Raw genomic sequence first — 24,071 nt, 5'->3', positions numbered from 1 at the left:
TGAGGATGGGCTCAAGTCTGAAAGTTTGGAAGAGTAAATCCCTGATCCCGGTGACGTGTCATCAATTTAATGGTTATTGTATCTGTAATTGTTCCTTTGGTGCCTGCCCAGAGCTGTGTCTATCATCAGATAAAAATTTTTTAAAGACCCACAATCAAGTCTACAGTATTTCACCTGTTTTGTAGCACCCACATGTCATTTCTTATGGGCACACCCAAATTACCTATATGCTATAGCGTGATCCAGCCTTTCCAAGGATTTCAAACATTCTCCCTCATTTACTTGCAGTCCTCTCAAGAATACCCATATGTTTTAAAAATGTGATGGCTTATTTTAAATCCTCCCCATACCAAAGGAAAAAAAGGATTAAAATAGAAGTATTCTAGTAACACTGATTCCGTTTAAATAACTATTTGATGGGTCATAGCTGTAGTGATCAGGTCTGATTAAAAATAAACAACCCTTTACCATCTTTCAATCTCATACAGATAGTCCTTGGGTTATGACAGCAACCAGGAACAGACCTTCCACTGTTAAATGATGCAATCATGAAGTGCAATGTCACGTAACCATATTGCTTAATGATGGCAATCGTGGTAGCTATATTAACCCCAGGACCATGCGGGTTATTAAGCAGGATGAAATGGGAGCCTCAGACAAGGAGCATAGGGGCCTGGAGGGTGGTACAGAATGTGGGTGAGTGCTATGAAGTATGGGACTCCTGGGATGTCATAGCCTAAAGCACAGCTCCTTCGGAGAAAGAGCGACTTGCGATTTTCCTTGCCAGCTTCCCTACTGATTTTCCTTGTGGGACGTTGGCAGGGAAGGTTGTCACGTGCTTTCTTCAATTCAAGATATATTATATCCACAGCATACCCGCAATCTATTAAAAACTTACTTGATCAATAAATAAGATTAGAATGAAAATACTTGCTCTTAAGAAATCCCATACAATTTTTAATAAAATATAACAGCATTATTACTGCTAAGGAAGACGTCTTTATGATTAAATAAGTGACTCTGGTTTCAGTCTCCTAAAAAACTTTGTTTCTATATAGATTTTAAAAAAAAAAAATAGACTAGAATAACTTAGAACACAAATCATACAAGTCATGCGGTAAGGATTCAATTACTTTAAATGCACATGGACATGAACTCTGGTAAATAGGATTTCACTGAATCTGCCCTCTAAGGGATTTAACAGATCAAACCCCCCACAAACTCATCAAGTCCATCAACAGGTATCTCTTGCTCATTCAAGTTGGAAGAAATGACAACACAAGGAGCAGCTACACCTGAATCATCCTTGGATTTTGAGACAGTTGAAGACTCTCTGGGCTCAGGTATATTTTCTAAACCAGGGAAGAAGGAAGAGGGGGGAAAAAATACTACAACCAGTTTTGAGGGTTGATGGAATGATTTGGTTTTTTGGCAGAGAAAGAGTCTGCATGATGAATTTGAATGATGGATTCCCAGCATATTTAATACTAGGAAAAATGCATTTGACAAGAGAATGCTTAGTCCTACGCATTTAATATTCCCTTATTTAGAAATCTACACGTTTCCTGGGTCCAATGGAGGTAATGAGATTTCTAACTTTCTACTCTTGAGCTTTTATTTTCTGTTTATGTCGTCCTTACAGGTTGCAAAAAGGGAGTACATGCTGTCCTACACTGCCACCTTGTGTTTAGTTTCCTGGCAAGAAAGCATACTACTGTAGACTTTTTTGTTTTTAATGCAGTCCTCAACATACAATGAGACCAGCATTTCCATGGCTAAGCAACGCAGTCATAAAGCGAGGCTGTGCAAGAGGCACCAGTCAGGAAAGGAATTCCAAAGACTGGTGTAAAAGAATTGTGAGATGTATTATGTACTATGCAGATGCATAGTACAATTCTGAGTCGTCAAAATATCACAATGGTAATTAAATATTAATGTGAATTCAGAATGAGTTCTGAGAAACAGGCAATTACATTTTCACTCTATAATGGTAACTCATATCTCCCAGTTTATTCACCTTAATCAGGGAAAATTGTAAAAAATAATTTACAAATCAGTATATTTTACCAAAACATTTTTACGGTAACATATATAATGCACTTTAGTAAAAAATAAAAAATATATTTATAGCAGCAATAATACTGATCTTACTAATGTCATCAAACCTATTCATTTATCCATCGATCCATCCATTAATCCATCATCCGATATACCCATCCACCCATATTCAACAGATAATAGTGGCTTTGCCATATTATTATTTTTTTTGCTCAGAAAATCTTTCATACTCACATCTACACACCACTGCATTGGAGAATATATGCACATAGTTTTTGCAAATGTTGATCTTTATAAATTGGGGAGAAATGATAACTGTCTAAGTTAAACCTATAGAATTTTGATGAGGACTAACTACATTCTTTGTTTCAGCTAGCTGTACAAGCATCAGTTCTCTTCCTAGAAAGGTTCTGATTTTTATCAACGATTTATGTGTAAGCACTATGGTTTCATCCCATTTATTTTTTTCTGGACTTGTGTAAGTCACTAAGTTCTCAAAATACTGCAAAATCAGTTTGAGGAACCTAGGAGGAAAACAAAATGAAAATATGTCAATATGCTTGATTAAAATTATTTCTTAAATTAAGTCTTTTGTAAGTCATTTGAGACTGTTCTAACGTCATAAATCATTTATGCCATAATAAACCTGCCAAGCTTTTACCTCATTTTTGCTTTGGCTGATAAGAGTAATGGACATATCCAATGCAATTATGCTGGACATTAAATCAGAAGTCACCCCAATTCATTATGTATTTGATATATAAACCAGCTTTCTATTAAAATGAGTACTTATAAAATTAAAACCCAATTAAAACCTATTACTGTAAGTTAGTTAACTGTTAAATACCCTGCAGAAGAAATACATCTAAGCAGGGGTCTTCAAACTTGGCCCTTTTATGACTTGTGCACTTCAACACCCAGAACTCCTCAGCAAGCATGCCTGGCTGAGGAATTCTGAAGTCCACAAGTCATAAAAGGGCCAAGTTTGAAGATCCCTGTTATAAACAATGAAAAAGAGAAGACTCCAAAGCTTGGAAGCAACTCAAGAGAACACTTCTCCCTTGCCAGATAAGCTCAATTCTGATAGGCCATCTTTGGAAGAACACTGCCTGTACATCTTCTTAGTCAGATTTATAATGAAGAACTGATCCTTATAGATCCTAAGCTGTTTGAGCACTGAAGGTCAATACCAAAACCTTACAACTTGCTTGGTAAAGCAACTTATCATCAGTTCAGATCTTTCAATTTATGCATCATGTGATCCTTATACCACTTACACTAGCTGCGGCATTTGGTATCACTTGCAAGCTTCACTTTCCCAAAACAGCCTCACGTGATGAGTGTTGCAGTTCTCAAGGGATGTGACTATTCCCAAATCTGACTGACTAAAGAACATTGGTAGCTGGGATATTATGCATATTTGACAAATGTGTTCCTTACCATAGGTACAACCTACAGATCCAGCCACAAGAGAAGCTAAAGAAGGCTCCAAGACTTCTCCTATCTTTTCAGAGACAGTACATCTATCCAAGACAATTGGTATCCTATCCCAAGATCCAGTTTATTTACTAACAACTCTCCTCGTCTGGATTTGTTATTTTTCTTTAAAAAGTTATTAATAGAAAAGGCTGATTACTGATTCCTTGGAGCTGTGTGATAAATAATGTAGACCTGGGTATTATTAGCATAGTAATGGTTCCAAGCCTCCCACAGAGACTACATGTTGAAGTACATGGTGGTTTAAGACAAAACCCTATGGAACACCACAAATCAGGAAATTAGCAACCTATGGTACACAAGCTACGTGCAAACAAGAGACCAGATACTTCACTGTAACAGGACCTTGACCACTGTGTTGTTGTTAACTGCGAAGTCATGTCCGACCCATCACGACCCTATGGACAATGTTCCTCCAGGCCTTCCTGTCCTCTATCATCTGCTGGAGTCCATTTAAGCTCACGCCTAATGCTTCAGTGACTCCATCCAGCCACCTCATTCTCTGTCGTCCCCTTCTTCTCTTGCCCTCAATCTTTCCCAGCATTAGGCTCTTCTCCAGTGAGTCCTTCCTTCTCATTAGGTGGCCAAAGTATCTGAGTTTTAACTTCAGGATCTGGCCTTCTAAAGAGCAGTCAGGGTTGATCTCCTCTAGGACTGACTGGTTTGATCGCCTTGCAGTCCAAGGAACTCGCAGGAGTCTTCTCCAGCACCATAGTTCAAAGGCTTCAATTCTTTGGCGCTCAGCCTTTCTTATGGTCCAACTTTCACTGCCATACATTGCAACTGGGAAGACCATAGCCTTGACTATACACACTTTTGTTGACAGGGTGATGATGTCTCTGCTCTTTAGTGTGCTGTCTAGATTTGCCATGGCTTTCCTCCCCAGGAGCAAGCGTCTTTTAATTTCTTGGCTGCAGTCCCCATCTGCAGTGATCTTGGAGCCCAGGAAAATAAAATCTGTCACTACTTCCATTTCTTCCCCATCTATTTGCCAGGAATTGAGAGGGCTGGATGCCATGATCTTGGTTTTCTTAATGTTAAGTTTCAACCCAACGTTTGCACTGTCCTTCTTCACCCGCAACAAGAGGCTCTTTAGTTCTTCTTCACTTTCTGCCATTAGAGTGGTATCATCTGCATATCTTAGGTTGTTGATATTTCTCCCGGCAATCTTAATTCCAACTTTTGATTCATCTAGCCCTGCCTTTTACATGATGTGCTCTGCATATAAGTTAAATAGGCAGGGCAACAGCATACAGCCTTGCCGGACTCCTTTCCCAATTCTGTACCAATCAGTGGTTCCGTGTCCAGTTCTCACTGTTGCTTCTTGACCCGCATATAGGTTTCTCAAGAGACAAATAAGATGGTCTGGTACTCCCATCTCTTTAAGAACTTGCCATAGTTTGTTGTGATCCACACAATCAAAGGCTTTAGCATAGTTAATGAAGCAGAAGTAGATGTTTTTCTGGAACTCCCTAGCTGTTGTGATTCAGGGTCAGCCTGTGGGTTCGGCAGTTGGGTCGGACGACTCAGAGGAGGAGGGGGGTGTTGAAGACCTTGCTGAGGGGGTTGAAGATCTTGCTGATGATAGCCCTCAGCCAGGCCCCTCCCACTTGGTCACCACGGAGACCCAGCTGTGTGAGCCTGACAGTGTGGATGAAGATGACCCACAGCTGGCCCTGTTCAAGGACGCCCGACGCAGGAGGCAGTCAATTAGGAGTAAACAGAGGAAGGCAATGGGGCTTCTCGGAAGGAGGCAGAGAGAAGCCACGCCCTGAACTCTATATAAGGGGAATGTCTGGGAGGGCTGGTTTGCTGAAGGCAACCGCTCGGATGGTTCATGTTTCTTAAAGCTCCTGTTTCTTGGTTCGTGTCTTGTTTGTTTTTGTAGCTATAAATTTGGCAGGCGTAATTCCAGCCTCTTGCCGTTTGTAAAGGGGTTGTCCCTGCCTTTTCTGCAGGGCCGGTAGCAGGCTGGTACAGAACACTAGCTTTCTCCATGATCCAGGGTATGTTGGCAATTTGATCTCTAGTTCCTCTACCTCTTCGAAATCCTGCCTGTACTTCTGGTAGTTCTCGATCCACATACTGCTAGAGTCTAGCTTGTAGGATTTTAAGCATGACTTTACTAGCATGTGAAATGAGTGCAATGGTGCGATAGTTTGAACATTCTTTGGCACTGCCTTTCTTTGGAATTGGAATGTAAACTGATCTCTTCCAATCCTGTGGCCACTGTTGAGTTTTCCAAATTTGCTGGCAAATTGAGTGTAGCACTTTTACTGCATCGTCTTTTAAGATTTTGAATAGCTCAGCTGGAATACTGTCACCTCCACTAGCTTTGTTGTTGCTCAGCTTTTCTAAGGCCCACTTCACTTCACATTCTAGGATGTCTGGCTCAAGGTCAGTGACCACCTCATTGTGGCTATCAGGGATGTTAAGCTCGTTCTTGTATAGTTCTTCTAAATCTCTTCTGCCTCTGTTAGGTGCCTGCCATTTTGGTCCTTTATCATGCCCATTTTTGCATGAAACCACTGTACAGAATGTGAAATCCTTAGTCACACCTGAGCAAACTTTACATGGACAATGAAATCCTATCTAAGATGCTCCACCAACATCATGTCTTAGATCAGACATGTCAAACTCACGACGTCACGTGATGTCGTGCGACATATTGGAGCTTTTTCCCCATTGCCGGCAATGGGGTGGTCTCAGTTTCCTGGTGATGCGTCCAGCTCATGGGCTGGCAATTTGACACCCCTGTCTTAGATCAACTCTACTAGTTCAGGTAGGCAAAATATTAGGCTAGGGGGTAGATAGTACACTATCAATATTCTTACATTGTCCCAGACACCCTAATTCAGAAGTCTGCACACAACAGATGGCAGGAATGAATTCCTACATAGCATTAGCTCCACTTCCCTGCTGTCTAGTTTAAGTCTGCAGTACCGTGGATGAACACTCCCCTCTTCTTTCTGTCATCCAATCTCAAAAAGGAACAAATATTAGATGTTTCTCAACCTGGGCAACCTTATGATATATGGACTTCAACTCCCAGAATTCCCCATTCAAGATGGTCAATGCTAAGCATGCTGGGAACTGAAAGCCCACATATCTTACTGTTGGTTAGATTAGAAAATGCTGATGTACCTTATAAAATAATTGACTTGGCATTTAAAAGCAATATGTTTAGCTAAAAGAACTATTGTTGCTTTCTTAGTTAGTCTGCAAATAGAAAATAAGATCAGCCAGCAGCTTGCATCACTCCCTTTCAAATAGTCAGTTTGCAGTTTCTCACTGTAACTTCCCCTGCTGATTAAAATATGTGTAGGGCTGCAGTTTTAAATAATGAGTGCCATTCAAACATTATATCAAATCTGTGACAGCATTGAATTTGTACCATTTCATAGCTTTCAAAAAATCATGTTTTATATCTACCATAGTTCTAAATCTAATTCAGTCCAAGCAGCTATTTAAAGAAAAAAACAGCAGCAAGAACAACAAATGAAGAAATATATTTTAAATGCAATGATATCCTTAATGTGCATCTTTAGACACAGAGTGCTTTTAAAAATAGAATGATATAAGAAAACAAAGAATTGTAAATTACTGGTAATTACCAGATAATTGTTAATGAAAAAAACATTTAACGCTAGAATATTCTGCAAGAAAAGAACATTATACTCACTTTAAGTATTTTTGACGTTCAAAAGTATTTTTTCGGCAAATCATATGAATGTTCGCTAGCTCCAGGGTAATCAAAATTAAAATGAGTTGCAAGACTGGGGACAGAAATTTGATACTGGAAGAAAAAATAAAGCAAGTAACTAAGTGTACATCTAAAACAGTTAACACTAAAATAATATTACATGGACCCAAAATAATAAAGTCAGGAAGTGCATCTGGAGAACATACAGTATAAAAAAGCTGAAATTGCCAATTGGCAGGAATATGAAAATATATATATATATATATATATATATATATATATATATATATATATATATATATATATATATATATATATATATATATATATGTATGTATATATATATATGTAAAGGTAAAGGTTCCCCCGCACATGCGTGCTAGTCGTTTCCAACTCTAGGGGCCGGTGCTCATCTCCGTTTCAAAGCCGAAGAGCCAGCGCTTGTCCAAGGACGTCTCCGTGGTCATGTGGCCGGCATGACTAGACGCCAAAGGCGCACAGAACGCTGTTACCTTCCCACCGTAGTGGTCCCTATTTTTCTACTTGCATTTTTACATGCTTTCGAACTGCTAGGTTGGCAGAAGCTGGGACGAGTAACAGGCGCTCACTCTGTTACGCAGCACTTGGGATTCGACCCGCCAAACTGCCGACCTTCTGATCGACAAGCTCAGCGTCCTAACCCACTTAGCCACTGCGTCCCATATATATATATATATATATATATATATATATATATATATATATATATATATATATATATATATATATATATATATATATATATATATATATATATATATATATATATATATATATATATATATATATATATATACACACATATATACACAGACACACACACACACACATATATATATATATATATATATATATATATACACACATATATATATTCGTACACGCCAAGATCTACATACATACATACATACATACATATATATATATACATGCTGTTTGAAAATCTCTTCCTATCAGCTTTCCCCCTTAATTTTTTTAAAATAATATTTTAATAAGCTGCTCTTATTAAGCTCACATTCTGTTCCAAATTAGCCACAACTTTACCATTTTATTAAATCTATATCCCATTTTTTCTCCTAAGAATTCAAGGCATCATTCCTAAGAAAATCAGATTGGGATTTGTTTACCAGCTGAAGATCAGTTAGCATCAACTGAATGAACCCAGATTTCCCTAGCAATATGCTGATATTCTAGCTACATTAACATACTGCTAAATCTCACTCATTTCAATGAGACCCTTTCATGACAATTAATGATATTAACTTTGGAAGGATCAGGTTAGTGTTACAAAAATGTAGTTCTGTAGAGTATTAAAATTACTTTCTTTATTTTAAAACTACCTTCCGTTAAAATTCTCATTCTCTTAAGATACTTCCCACCTTCTTCTCATGCGTAGAAAGGTAAGTCGTTGGCGAGATCTCAGTGACTTTTTTATCCACTGTTTATATCTGGTTTCATAAATTGAAATGACTTGACATGACACATGATGGCAACGGGTGCTTATCTGGCGAAGCACCACAATGGTTTCCAAGACGGTTCGTGGAGAGAAAAGGGTATGACTGTGCTTGCTACAAAGTTCAGTCAGTAACCTGAACAGAAAAAAAAGGTTGCAATAAAATTAGTTATACTTATAGCAAATATCATCTTTCTATGAATATAAAAAAAGTTTACATTGAGTAAAAGATAAAGGTAAAGGCTCCCCCGCAGCCGGTGCTCATCTCCGTTTCAAAGCCGAAGAGCCAGCACTTGTCCGAGGACGTCTCCGTGGTCATGTGGCCGGCATGACTAGACGCCAAAGGCGCATGGAACGCTGTTACCTTCCCACTGTAGTGGTCCCTATTTTTCTACTTGCATTTTTACGTGCTTTCGAACTGCTAGGTTGGCAGAAGCTGGAATGAGTAACAGGCGCTCACTCTGTTATGTGGCACTCGGGATTCGACCTGCCAAACTGCCGACCTTCTGATCGACAAGCTCAGCATCCTCACCCACTGAGCCACCACGTCCCTTCTTACATTGAGTACTTCCATATTAAATAAAGATTTTTTAATATGTCTCTAGTGTAACTATAAAGGAATTCCGAAGTTTATTTCCATTTCTGTTAAATGCAGTTTCTAATGTCATTCAAATCCAAATTGTATTAATTCAATTATAAGTAACAGAGACAAGCCAACTCCAGGCACACTTTATAAAAAAATGCATGCTAAACAACATGATGACTGCATTCATATATCACATTAATTTATCCATGGGTTTATTGAGTAAGCCACAACCGACGCAGTTTCCACAACACAGTGCAAAGGTTTACATTAAGATTTAAAACCAAAATGGTTGGAATCATCTATCATGCCAAACTAAAATGCTATTTTTGGGGGTTTGGTCCAGTAAATATCTGAATGCTATATTATGATATTTAACATAAACGAAACTCCAAAGAATAACAAAGCATTAACAGAATAAAATGTGTTCTCATATTTGAAAAAGGGCCCCCAATATCTTATAAAACTTACTTCTCAGTTAGCAGATTGTTTACGGGATCACCTAATAGTGTAACATTCACAGACAAATAGGGCTGCAATTGAGACAAAATATCACTGATCATAAGAATACAGGGGGCAGTATCTCTTCCTGACCTAAAAATAAAAATAAGTTATTACAATACAAACTCACCCAAGACTTAGTTTTCTTTAAGACACAAATAACTATTCATTTTACTGCAATAAACACTTTACATCCCAACAATCCCCATTTCCTATACTGAAAACTAAGCAGAAATATTGCACCTGAATGAATCTGAACAAAATCTAAATTAGATATAATTTTTATTTACATTGAAAAAAGATCATTAATATAATTCCTCTCCAAATTTGCATTTAATCTTTTTTATCTTCAGTCACATTAAAATTTACAGTTTGATATTTTCTTTCATGTTCTTTGTGGAATACAGTCAAGGCTTTCAATGCCCTATACACTGTTCATCTCTGCCCTACAACATGATAAAGTAGAATTTCTCCCTTAAAAATTTTTATTTCCAGAGAATTTGTCTGACTACTGATATGTATCCCTTACAAAAATAAAAGGATTCCTTTAGTCCTCTCTCTTTCTGTGTTTCTTCATTGTGCTTGGCATCTAATTAAGACATATGTATTTCTCTCAGGGTGGTATTTATTGATTTTAAAATAGCCTCAGTGTCTAGAGAACGACTGTAGTCGAAATTGGAGTGATCTAGTGACCGACACTTGTAGCATTCCTAACACATATTTCCAAATAATTTTTCGTGTCTACCAGTAAGGGTGTAAAGCAAACTTGTATTCTAGCCCACCAGGAGAACAATCATGACAATTATGGTATTTGCTAGCATTTTCACCTGATCTGAAGTCCATTCCTCCAGCAGGTCAAGAGATTTCCCCTCCAGAGGAGAAATCCTTTGACATGCTGGAAGAACAGATCTCAAATCTGACAAAAAATGCTAGCAAATGCCATTGTTCTGAAAGGCTCAGAATACTGGTGTTTACTAGTTTGTCCCATCTGGAGGGGTGGAAACACTGGTACAGAGGTGAAGAGAAATACTATGTCTCGGTATGCTAAGGGAATGGACCTCAAATCCAATGCTCTAGCTGCAACCTTCCCTGCTGGCATTCCCATTGATTTTCTGGGAAAGAATGCTGAGAAGACTGCAAATGGTGATCACATGATTGTAGGGCACTTGGCAACCATGAATATGAACAGATTGCTAAGAGCCCTAAATGTGGTCATGTCACGGGGGAGGCACGCAGCATTTTACAATGGGCTGGAAGTGTTTTACAGGCCATAAAGACCTGTTTTGAGGCTGTTGAGTCCAATGTGACTGGCAATGATCATTCATGCAATTATCAACAAACAAATTCATCATCTATTTCTTTCAATCCTATGGTTATGACTCCAAGAAGGGAAGGAGAAAAAAGGTATTACCCTGAAATTTCTTGTTCTTCAGGCTCTATAGGAAAATCTGGCCAAGAGGTGATACTTTTTATGCAGTTCAGGATCTAGAAAGAGAAAACAAAAATTACAGAACAATCTATCTTACTTTCATTAAACTAATGATTCAAGGAAATCCCATGATCTCAAACATGTTGTGCTACAGGGCCTCGGAATCAGCAAAGATGTAACTAAAGCCATCTTTAGAATAGGCTAAAAGCTATTAGAATTGCTTGTTCTAACTTCTGCCTTCTCTTACTGAGAATGCTCCCTAACTGCAGATCAATAAACACCGACGCCACTGTTCAGCTGCTGGGTTTTGTTGCTTTTAATAGGACATGTGGGAATGTTTTCCCAATAGTTTCCTATCTACATCACTGTAATCAAAAGGAGATTTCCTCTTGAATGTTCAGGATCCATGCCAATGCACAGATTTACTAATATTTTTTTTCTGAAATAAAAAATATATAAATCTATACCTGATTAAACTTTTTGGACTGTCTATAATTTTCAATAAAACCTCAGGTGCTGTCAAACATTGACTTAACATGCTGGACTAATACTGATGATGTGAACCTAGTTTGGGTAATGAAACGTCTGCAAGAAAACAATCAAGGTCTGAGAGCACTAAGGACACTCAAGCTGGGCTTCCTTTTTATGTGCAAATCTCACACTTTCATCAACATGATTTAAAGCAATATTAATTAATAGGGCTATTCAATTTAATAATATTCCATTTATTTTAATTGAATATTACGTTTAATTCAATTTATAATATTTTATCATTTTTTTCAATATAAAGCTGCTAGTATAAATTCAAAGCAACAGTGGCAAAAAAGACTACTACGTACCTGTTTTTTAAGCTGAATTATTGGATGAAACCTGGTACAGTAATTATTTGCACAAGTCATTAACAGTTTTAAGAATTCGTGTTCCTGGTTTAAAGACATGTTAAAGTAAATTATAAAATACAACCTTATTTCAAGCATTTTCGCAAATAAATTCCTGCTGAAATTAAGGGCAATGCACTGAAATGAGTTCACAGGTTTATTACAAAATAAAAGTACCAAAATATCTCTCAATTGTGAAATTGTTTGTTGAAACAATCCTCAAAAAGACAGAGGTGACAATTATAAAGAATAAAAGGCAACATATGAACTGTGAATGGATGTGGTGGAAGGTATAATGATTTGCAAGGATAGAAAGATATTTATATAGTGAATAGTGTTGATTTAAAATATTCAGCTATGTTTACTTTTCTTATTTTTTGTCTTAAATTTATTTTGCTTATTCCTTTCTACTCTTTTTCTGCACTTTACATGTCACTGCTTATTCTCAAATGGAACAGCACCGTGGTATATGCATATAAAATTTTTCCTTTTCTTTTTCTTGTGCCTTATATAAGAATTATGCCTTGGGGTTTTTTTGGCTTATTACTTCATACTCCTTTTCTCAACTTTGCACAACACTGCTTTTCTTGAAAGGGAATATAATACTGTGATGAATATTGAATGTTACATACATATGCATATCTGATCTGAGAACGTCTCTGAATTATAAAAATAAATAAATAAGAAGCCAATAAGAATCATAGAAAACTGGGAAAAGGAACGAAGGTAGTTGTGCTCCCTCCTTCTTTAAAAATTCATATAAAAAGACAAATACTTGGATTTACTTTTGGTTCTATTCCTTTATGTTACGTTAAATGATATTCAGGATAGCAATTTCCCCTTTGGAAATCACTTTTCAGGGAATGTGACAATCAAGCGGCCATCTAAAAAGTAGGGCTACAGGTAGCCCACCAGGTTGCTCTGTCTCCATAAACAGAGATTTACAAAACATACAGATATGCTATATAGAACAAGGAGACCGTATACTCTAAATACATAAACATTTGGATTTGAAAGCTACAACAGCGTAATTTTAATGTAGTTTAAAATTTAGTGTAAGTTGGCATGTTCCTTACCTTAATGGAAGCCAAGTCATCCCGTGAAAATCTGCAGAGGAGCGTAATAGAAAATGAAAGCATGGAATTTGCTATTTCTCTTGGGAAGTGATTTAAGTTGATTTCTCCATGGCTCAGATGGTCTCTAACACGTGGGCCTTCTTGATGGTTCAAAAAATCCCAAAGAAATTCCTGCCAAAATGTGCCAATAAGATGATTTTTTTTCTCATCATCATTTGATCTACTTCAAATATTCCTGTTGTTTACAGTCATACATCCAAGAAAACCTTGGGAGAAGTCAAAACCCAACCCAAAATAGCAACCCTTAATTGCCATTTTTTGCAATACTGTAGTTAGAAAGAAACTACTTAAATCATTTTTCTTCTTTGATAATGAAAACTGAATGCCAAACTCTGTATATGTGTAGCATTCTCACATGTCCATAACTGTATTTTTTTAAAAAAAATAAGATATGATTTTTTTCCCCAATTTTAAAAGCCTGAATGTTGCATATGAATACAGAAATCTATATAGCTTCCAGTCTTCCACATAAGACTGATCAAAGATAACACTGCACTATACAGTGAAACTATATTGCCATTTTAGATTTATAAGGCCAATTAGGCTTATTGCCAGAAACTTGTATAAAGCATGAATTTGTGAACCTAAAAGTATTCAGCATTCCCAACTGAAAACCCCAAAACTTAATTACATCACCATTGCTGATTCACCAAGGACTCCGGGGAGCTGATTCATTTCTTCATTATTCAACTGTTTTGCTAGTATCTACATAGGAAAAATAAGGGATGTGAAATACATTTAAGAATTAATGGAATAGGTTTCTATTTAATAGGAGCAGAGGCTTGCAATGGAACTCTGGGAACTTATCTAAGAAAAATCAGGCAGAATTGACTAAGTTCTGGCCACTACAGCATTTGCGAACATTTTTGCTATATCTTTCTTGGAAACATTAGATTGTGCCAATGCCTTTTAGGACATGACAATGCAAAATAGGGTAGTTAGTACATCCATGTCTCACCCTTACAAAGTGATTAGGGGAACAAGGTAGATGTTGACATTTCACTTTATACTTTGTTTCTGCCTAGGACAATATGGTTTATAACACTTCAAGATGCAAATTCCAACATATAGAACAATATATGGCACGTATCTCCTTGTTGGTGAAATGCAGGCCAGATCATGTTGGTTAACAAGATAGTCTCTTGTTTAGACAAGAACCCAGATTACACTGAAGAGGTTGAACAGGATGGAGATAATGTGGGATGGGTAGCATATAAATTTAATAAATAAAATAAAATAAATAAAACAAAGCTTTTCTTGCCCTTGGGGCATACTGTACTACAAATTTACTTCTGCACTTTTCATAGCATGATGGCTATATAGGTATGTATGTATGAAAACAGCTATATGGTTCCAAAAGAACTGTTAGATATGCCCTTCATTTCATTATTGGCACAGAGAATAATGGGCAATCAAGAGTTATAACTTGATTTTAACATCTTAAAATCATGCTAGAAGCTAGTCTGAAAAGAATCCTGATAAACAGTTTCACTCAAAATTAACCTGATTTGGGCCTTCTGTATCATAAAGCCTGCCTAATAAAAATATATTGAAATTAGTCCAGTTAATAGAATTTATAGAAAATAGTAGTCCAGAACAGCATTTATATGGGACCATAAAAATATACTTCTCTAGCAAGCACTGTATTTCCTCCCAAGTTGAGCAAGGAGTAACATGCTACATTCTATACCAGACATGTGAAACTCGTGACGTCACGTGACGTCACACAATGTATCGGAGCCTTTTGACCATTGCCGGCAATGGGGTGGGCGCGGCTTCTGGATGACGCATCTGGCCCGCGGGCCGGCAGTTTAACACCCCTATTCTATACCATAAATATGCAGCATCCAATCTTTAATTGGATATTAAATCCAATTATGCTGACTCTACTGAATTGTATTGATTAGAAACTAATTTAGGCCTAGCAAAGAAGAGATGCATTGTTGTAATTGTTGTATGCTTTTTCTCCCCATTTATGAAATGCTTTCTATCTTTCTTCTTGTAAGACACGCAGGCTATTGTAGTATTATAAAGCTTAATATCTCAACATATTTTAAAAAATGTATTTACTGAATTTTCCATACTGTAATTTTAACATGCTGAGTTTAAAAGAACAATTGACTAGCACTTTATCAAATAATTCAGACTCTTATAAGGAACTTACTTCATCGAAAGTGGTATACAGAGAAGATGACTAGAATATAATGAAAGAAAAATATTACTAGTTATAACAGTTCATTTCCAAAATAAAACATACTTTATATACAGTTGGAAATAATATTTGTATACAGGTTAGACTCTACACAGACAAGTGAGAGAAGCAAGAAGACAACAGACATCAACTGAAACATTTTTAAACGCCAATTATTTGTGTGCAGATTATCTAAGTAGTTGCAAAGAGTCAACACTGACTTAATGGTACATAATCAATCAATCAATCTTCAGCTCTATGGAATTCAGGATGAAGGTTCATTGATCTTAAGCACTGCATGTGACATGTAATTTGCCTCCAGGGCTCCTGATTAATGTAACAGAGGAATATAGTCAGAACCAATGAGTGTGTTGCTATTATCTGAGCCTCACTAGGCTGTCAAAGACATTACTGATTTACAAGCCTTCGGCCTGTGCAGGCCAACCTCATGATTCACAGGAGAAATTCTGAACATCAGTGGAGGACTGCTGGTTTGAGGATATTATCTGGTTAATTCCTTACTTCCAGGTTTGATTTTATTTGGATATAGTCTCATGTAAGTAACATTTGTTTCCAGTTCCAATATTTTAAGAGCTTGGGGAAAAATTATATATACGTATGTATGTATACATACATGGTGGAGCAGTGGGCTAATGCCTCCTTAAGTAACACCAGCTGCCTGCAATTAGTGCAGGTTCGCATCCCACCAGGCTCAAGGTTGACTCAGCCTTCTATCCTTCCGAGGTAGGTAAAATGAGGACCCAGATTGTTGGGGGCAATAAGCTGACTTTGTAATAATGCCGCTGGGGGGGGGGGGCAAAAGCCCTAATAAGCAGGCATATACATAGAATGAAGGCTATTGCTAAGCACATTGGTTTGTGCTTAAATTGTAAGCCGCCCTGAGTCTTCGGAGAAAGGCGGGATATAAATGGGATTAAAATAAAAAAAAATAAAAAAATGTATATCACAAAATATGGATATACCTAACAAAGGTTTAATAGTATTCTAAAAAGGAGCATTGCTATTTATATATATAACATACCCATTTGTCTCTTGTTTGCTATGTAAATTATTATTATTATTATTATTATTATTATTATTATTATTATTATTATTATTATTATTATTATTATTATTATTATTATTATTATTATTTGGAAGGGACCTTGGAGGTCATCTAGTCTAACCCCCTGCTCAGGCAGGAAACCTTATACCATTTCGGACAAATGGCTGTCCAGTCTCTTCTTAAAAACTTCCAGTGTTGGAGCATTCACAGCTTCTGGAGGCAGGTTGTTCCACTGGTTAATTGTTCTAACTATCAGGAAGTTTCTCCTTAGTTCTAGGTTGCTTCTCTCCTTGATTAGTTTCCATCCATTGCTTCTTGTCCTGCCTTTGGGCACTTTGGAGAATAGTTTGAGTCCCTCCTCTTTGTGGCAGCCCCTGAGATATTGGAACACTGCTATCATGTCCCCCCTCGTCCTTCTCTTCATTAAACTAGACATACCCAATTCCAGCAGCTGTTCCTTATATGTTTTAGTCTCCAGTCCCCTAACCATCTTTGTTGCTCTTGTCTGTACTCTTTCTAGAGTCTCAACATCTTTTTTACATCGTGACCAAAACTGGATTTATAGATGGGTGCTCTAAGCCAAGGGATTTATAGATGGGTGCTCTAAGCCAAGGATCTTATTGTTCTAATAGTTATTAATTATTGCAAGTGGCCTATATGTACTTGAAAGACTGGATATGCAATGTGGTGCAATAAAGCAAACATATAATAGGGCTATAGTTGTTAAATTCAGCATGCATTTCTAATTGATTTGAAGATATTATTTAGAGATTGCTGTCTGTCTGTCTGTCTGTCTGTCTGTCTATCTATCTATCTATCTATCTATCCATCCATCCATCCATCCATCCATCCATCCATCCATCCATCCATCCATCCATCCATCTCTATCTATGCAATTATGGAATTGACGATGTAGCCATCCAGAAAGGACTTTTTGGTGTTACAGAGAAATTATAGCTGAACTGAAAATTTGTACTATTTCTATCAGTTTATAAAGTGGTGGTTTAAAAGATTGTCACCACGATGTAAAAAAGATGTTGAGACTCTAGAAAGAGTACAGAGAAGAGCAACAAAGATGATTGGGGGACTGAAGGCTAAAACATACAGGGAACAGTTGCTGGAATTGGGTATGTGTAGTTTAACGAAGAGAAGGGTGAGGGGTGACATGATAGCAGTGATCCAATATCTCAGGGGCTGCCACAAAGAAGAGGGAGCCAAGCTATTCTCCAAAGCACCTGAAAGCAGGACAAGAAGCAACGGATGGAAACTAGTCAAGGAGAGAAGCAACCTAGAACTAAGGAGAAACTTCCTGACAGTTAGAACAATTAACCAGTGGAACAACCTGCCTCCAGAAGTGGTGAATGCTCCAACACTGGAAGTTTTTAAGAAGAGACTGTCCAGCCATTTTTCTGAAATGGTATAGGGTTTCCTGCCTGAGCGGGGGGTTGGACTAGATGACCTCCAAGGTCCCTTCCAACTTCTTCTTCTTCTTCTTCTTCTTCTTCTTCTTCTTCTTCTTCTTCTTCTTCTTCTTCTATTATTATTATTATTATTATTATTATTATTATTATTATTATTATTATTATTTCTCTTTGTTGTTGTTGTTAGTTGCGAAGTCGTGTCCGACCCATCGCGACCCTATGGACAATGTTCCTCCAGGCCTTCCTGTCCTCTACCATCTTCTGAAGTCCATCTAAGCTCACGCCTACTGCTTCAGTGACTCCATCCAGCCACCTCATTCTCTGTCGTCCCCTTCTTCTATTGCCCTCAATCTTTCTCAGCATTAGGCTCTTCTCCAGTGAGTCCTTCCTTCTCATTAGGTGGCCAAAGTATTTGAGTTTTAGCTTCAGGATCTGGCCTTCTAAAGAGCAGTCAGTTATTTCTCTATCATCTCTCTATTTCTCTATCACTGTTATTTCTGTCTCTATCTCTGTCTGTCCCCTCCCCCCAACCCACCTCACTGGTTTTTTGTTGTGGGGAAAACAGGAGGAGGAAGGGACATTGATATGCTCACTGCCTTGAGCTATACATAGAAAAAATATACAGAATAAAAATATTTTTTAAAAAAACATTTAATATCAGAAACCTGTCTGTTTAACCATCACAGTTCTGTGTAGATAGCCAGTGCTGTCAAAGACCAAGAGATGCACTGCATGCATGGAACAACAGAGTTGTTATGATACACCATCACAAGTCATAATTGAGTAACTGATATGCTCTATCCAAGTCATCCAGAACTATATGCAGTAGAGATAATTCTGAATCAGAGACTCAGTTTTATAAGTGTTTTAAAGAAGGAATAGATGCTTTAATTATTTGCTGTAATGAATACAATGAGTTGTTGTGTGGTCAGGCATTTTGACATTAAGTAATCAAAACAGTATGTTCACTGCCTTGAGTTACTTGTAAAAGTAATAAAGGTGGGATAAAAATCTAATAATAATATAAGAGCTGAGCTGTGTAGAAATACTGTACCAGAAACAAATAAGTATTTTCTTGGAATAGTGCAACAGTCTGCATAATATTGCTTATAAGTAGTTACTAATTTCTCCTTTTTCTCTAAGAGGATGCAGAGGACTAAAATCTATATTCACCTGGTCATTACTCCATCCCAAATATGCTAAAGTTGCAATGCTGTGGGTTCTTTAGGATATATCACAGACTGTAAAACTGTTTAAAAATTCCCCCACCAAAGCCAGAGATGAAATTTCATGTTGGAGAAAAATGAAGATTGAGAACCCATCCCCCAGTTCTTATGGAATCTTTTCAGCCTTCTTACTCTAGAACAGTATTTCCAAACCTTGGCAACTTCTTTATATGTGGACTTATCTAAAATTCCGAATCAGCATGGTGATTGTGAGCTGAAGTCCATGCCTTGAAAGTTTTCAAAGCTGGAAAACACTGTTGTAGAGTAATACATGGGTAGATTTGGGAACATTCTGTTTGTATGCTGGCAGAGGCTGGAATCCTGAGGTTCTAAGATGTCTACAAAATGGGAAGAAAGAGAATTATATCCCACATGGATTTCTTTCATGCTGTTACTGGAGAGATGGAAGCAGTAGCAGCAATTAAAAAAAAATCTCTTCTTTGTTCTTATTATTACTTTGGGGCTTTATACTGGCAGTGTTTCAAATTTATTGGAAGGTCCAAAATTGTTCATTTTCCTGGACTGCACCTGTCTACAGTGATGATTCTCCACCTATATACTACCCCAAGTATGCAAAATCATAAAAAACAATTTTATTATGCGCTTGGAACAAACAACCACATTCATTTTGAATGGATTGTATTCTAATTGACCCAAACTTGAAATATTTTCAGCATTCTGCCCCAGAGAACAATATGAATGTGAAATAGTCTATGCTCCCACTTTTATTTGTCCATCCTGGGTCAACTTGCAGGCAAAAAGCCTTGCAGTTGATAATGAACAGTTTTAGGTATGCATGCAAGGTACATAAAGTACCTTTTTCCCCAGTGCCTTTGAGATGGTGGTTATTTTTGGCAACTTTCTGAACGGTCCTTGCAGTTTTCTTGGCAAAACTTCCAGAGTGGCTTGCCATTGCCTGCTTCATAGGACTGAGAGAGAATGACTGGCCCAAAGTTCAGCTTTCAGGAAAAATTATAAGTTAAAATAGGATACTAATGCCCTGCAGGGAGGCAGAAGGATATATATACATTTGATTTGTGCTTAGATTGTAAGCCGCCCTGAGTCTTCGGAGAAGGGCGGGATATAAATGGGATTAAAATAAATAATAATGTCCTATAAATTATGGCTTAAGGTATTTGTTTGTAAATGAAGAGTAACTCAAAGTTATTTCTTTTGCACATTACGAAGCACTACACTAGAATTAGGGAGCTCAGAAGGAAGAGTGCAAAGAATGGGGAAACATGCAATTCTAACAATTTGTGAATGTTAAAGTGTGGCTTAGCAATGAGGACTTTACACTTCACCGAGCACTTAAGAGGAACAATAACTGAACAGATTCAAATTGCATTCGTGTACAGATTGATGAGAGAAAGAGGGAAAATGTCTCAAGTGCCTGTGAGTATGTTTTTACTGGGTAAAAGCCCCACAAGTTACATTAATGCTTCTGTCAAAGGGGATTACAGAGCAAAGATCTATAAATAATTTAGCAGTTTAAACAATGGTATCAACATAAAAGCATTCATATATAAAAAAAAGTATAGTGTATATAATTTTCAACAAATTCCAGTTTTTTAAAAAAGAAACATATGGATAACAATAGACGAATATGATTACCTCAGCTGTCATTAGTCTGCTTGGGCATTTATTAACTGCTGTGAAGAGTACTCTAAGCCCACCTTCCAGCTGAGGAAGTAGCAAAATGACACTGTCTGCATACCTGAAAGAAATAGTATTGTGGGACTGAGCTTCAGCACATGTTGTTCTTTATGCAGAAAAATGGTTTTAACTATTCAAATGCCATAACCTGCGATAATAGGGAATCTTACTATGCTTGGAGCATATTGTTAATTGGTCGGGCAATGTGGAAGTCCTTAGACTCTAATGTAAATTAAGGGTCAACAGACCTGCTGGGCATTTTATGGGAAAAGAAGCATCTTTTTTAATTGTTTCTATGGAATGATAATTGTAATTCTTACACCAAACAATGGTAGCTTATGAAATCTGGAATGGGGTAAGTTGTCGTGGCCAGCTGGCCATGGCTGAATTGCTATGGCTGACTCGCCGAAGGGCAACTCGTCATGGGATGCTGTAGGACAAGCCCTGGCCAACTGGCCATGGCTGACTCGTCCTGGGACAATGGTATAATGGGACTTGTCCCAGCCGACTCACCATGGCCTACTCGCCATGGATAACTCGCTGCAGGATAATTCCCAGCCAACTTGCCACAGCTGACTCACCCCAGGACAAGGGTATAATGGGTCTTGACATGGCCACCTCGATGCAGGACAACTTACTGCAGCCAACTTGCTTTGGGATAACCTGCAGTGGGACAAGCCCCGGCCAACTCGCTGCGACTGACTCGCCCTGGGACAACAATATAATGGGTGTGCAAAAAAACTCCATCAGGCATCTCCTCTGAAAATAACCATGATTCTCCAACGTACATTAATCAGAGACCATTCAGGCTGCAAAAAAAGCAGAAGGTGGTTTTTACATAGATCAAAATATAAACAAATATCCAAATTACCTTAAAATGAATGATATTTAGCATGGGGGCTAGGGACCATTATACAGCTTTCTTAATTTGGTTTTCTCTCTAAAAATAACACCAATGGATGAACACTGCAGATATCCTATCCTATATATCCTATATTCTTTTTTGCCTGATTAACAGTGCTAACCATGATTATGCCTTTCTTTTTGATGTTCCATGGAACATTTTTTATTATATTGGTACAAGCCCTTTCTTTGTAATTGGGATGTACACCTTACAAAGATAAATGGTTGATCTTAATAAGGATGGATTGCCAATGAAGACTGAAAACAAGGAGAGAGAGAGAAAAGGGAAAAAATGGCTTAATGGAATACTGGGGAGGCAAAACATTCTGAATGTAAATAACATGTTTTCAAACTACTGTTGATCAAATGCCGATAACGGTAGTATCAAACTGGATGGATTAGAGCAAAATCATTTGTGATCTGAAGGAAGTTTATAAGAAAGAGCTACTGTACAAACTCTACAAATGAGTATGGCTGTAGCCATTTTTCCTACTCATTTTCGGTTGCCACATAGAACGAAGGGAGAGGGGTTGCTCAGGTGCTTTGGTAGTCAAAATAATCTTTTGTTCCGTGGGAACCAAGGTCATTGGCTGCTCCCGAGACTGCAGGCTGGGCATTGCGTAAAAACACGCCTAGAAGATGTATTGGGGAATGTCGTTGCTTGCATGGTTTTAGGGGTGGGATTTTTTAACTTTGTGTTGGGGAATTGTTACGTGTGTCTCCAGACTTGGTTTGACTTTTGATGTGCCAATACTTTGTATCAATAAACATGTTCTTTGAGGAATTTGCAAGCCTCGGAGTTCTGCTTTATTCATCTCTGTCTGTCGGAACCATGACAGCTACAGCAGTAAATTAGAAACAAGCTTAGCATATAGAAGCTCTTAGTCTTAAAAGATCAAATGTGTTCATTTCAGTTTAAGTTAGCATTCCATTTTTCAAATTCTGAATGTATTCATTTTGATAAAAAGTCCACCCAAAAATCCCTATCCATTTTTTAATAAATACACTTTATGTACAATTATAATGTATGTCCAATAACCAGTCTTGGAATGAAACTTTGCCTGCCCACTTAATTGGGTTCCATGCGTGAGGTTCACGTCTTGCCTATCCTAACCAGAAACTAATTCAATGAAACCCTGTCATGAATTGATAATCTCTACTCTCTAATTTCCAACCACTTTTCCTTAATTTGCTAAGCACCTTGAAGTCTGCTGGCTTTCATTCCAAGGAACAATACATACGTGCATACATACACACCAACACACGCCGCAACACATATTCAACTAGTTCCTGGTGAGGCATTATTTTGTTGAGATCAGAGCTTCCTTTGTAGATGAACAAAATTAGAAAATTGAACATTTCTACTGTTTCGATGTAGCACATTTTCAGGGAAATGCTCTCTCTCATCACACTGATCCTCTTGCTTGATTATGGTTGCCTTTGTTACTTTTTGACTCAAACATACCCGATAGGGTTTTCAGTACTTAGGCGGATGAATGTATCACCTCCCCTGCTGATATTCAGCAGAAGAGGGGGGAAATAAAAGCTTCGTTCCGCTGTGTTAAACAGGTAATTATCCCACGTTGAACTGTCTTGCAGCAAGTTGTCCCATGCTGAGTTGGCCATGGAAAGTTGTCCTGCATCAAGTCAGCTGGGGCAAGTTAGCCAGGATGATTTGTCCTACACCACGGGTCGGCAACCCGCGGCTCCGGAGCCGCAGGCGGCTCTTTGAGCCATCTCCTGCGGCTCCCAGTCGCCCGGTGCGCGTGCACCACTCCGAATGGGAGGAGGTGCGCACGCACCACTCCAAAGGTTTGGAGAGCTGCGCGCGCACCTCTCGGAACAGGCGGAGGTGTGTGCGCACCACTCCGAATGGGAGGAGGTGCGCACGCACCACTCCAAAGGTTTGGAGAGCTGCGCGCGCACCTCTCGGAACAGGCGGAGGTGTGTGCGCACCACTCCGAATGGGAGGAGGTGCGCACGCACCACTCCAAAGGTTTGGAGAGCTGCGCGCGCACCTCTCGGAACGGGCAGCGGCGGTACCCATTTGGAGACCTGCTGGTGCCGGTACCCATTTGGAGACCTGCTGGTGCCGGTTTGGAAAGCTGCCGCGGCCCGCAGCAGCTTTCTAAACCGGCACCAACAGGTCTCCAAACGGGTGTTCGCGCGGAGGTGCACGCGCGGTTTAGAAAGCTGCCGGAGCCACCCCCGGGACCTCCAAACTGCCGCCCGAACACCCGTTTGGAGACCTGCTGGTGTTCGGGTGGAGGTGCGGTTTGGAGACCTGCTGGTGCCGGTTTAGAAAGGTGCTGTACCAGCAGGTCTCCAAAT

General features: G+C 38.4%; 1 protein-coding gene across 1 annotated transcript in view; it reads right to left on the bottom strand.

Annotated features, from left to right (window-relative positions):
• Nucleotides 1-1,994: 1,994 nt before the first annotated feature.
• ERMARD (ER membrane associated RNA degradation) overlaps nucleotides 1,995-24,071 on the bottom strand; it is a 34,506-nt gene continuing 12,429 nt past the window's right edge. Inside the window, exons 9-18 of the mRNA XM_081337147.1 lie at nucleotides 20,796-20,898; nucleotides 15,442-15,471; nucleotides 13,914-13,982; nucleotides 13,218-13,388; nucleotides 12,103-12,186; nucleotides 11,246-11,319; nucleotides 9,805-9,927; nucleotides 8,677-8,886; nucleotides 7,238-7,351; nucleotides 1,995-2,582 (exon numbers count right to left, since the gene is read on the bottom strand). Of these exons, the coding sequence (XP_081193273.1) occupies nucleotides 2,378-2,582; nucleotides 7,238-7,351; nucleotides 8,677-8,886; nucleotides 9,805-9,927; nucleotides 11,246-11,319; nucleotides 12,103-12,186; nucleotides 13,218-13,388; nucleotides 13,914-13,982; nucleotides 15,442-15,471; nucleotides 20,796-20,898 (1,183 nt within the window). The 3' untranslated portion in view covers nucleotides 1,995-2,377. The remainder of the gene's footprint in view (nucleotides 2,583-7,237; nucleotides 7,352-8,676; nucleotides 8,887-9,804; nucleotides 9,928-11,245; nucleotides 11,320-12,102; nucleotides 12,187-13,217; nucleotides 13,389-13,913; nucleotides 13,983-15,441; nucleotides 15,472-20,795; nucleotides 20,899-24,071) is intronic.

Source organism: Vipera berus (genome assembly GCF_964194415.1).
Source record: "Vipera berus genome assembly, chromosome: 1".
NCBI classification, from domain to species: Eukaryota; Metazoa; Chordata; class Lepidosauria; order Squamata; family Viperidae; genus Vipera; species Vipera berus.
The sequence above is the reverse complement of the archived record's forward strand: the minus strand, read 5'-3'. Positions and strand labels throughout refer to the sequence as shown.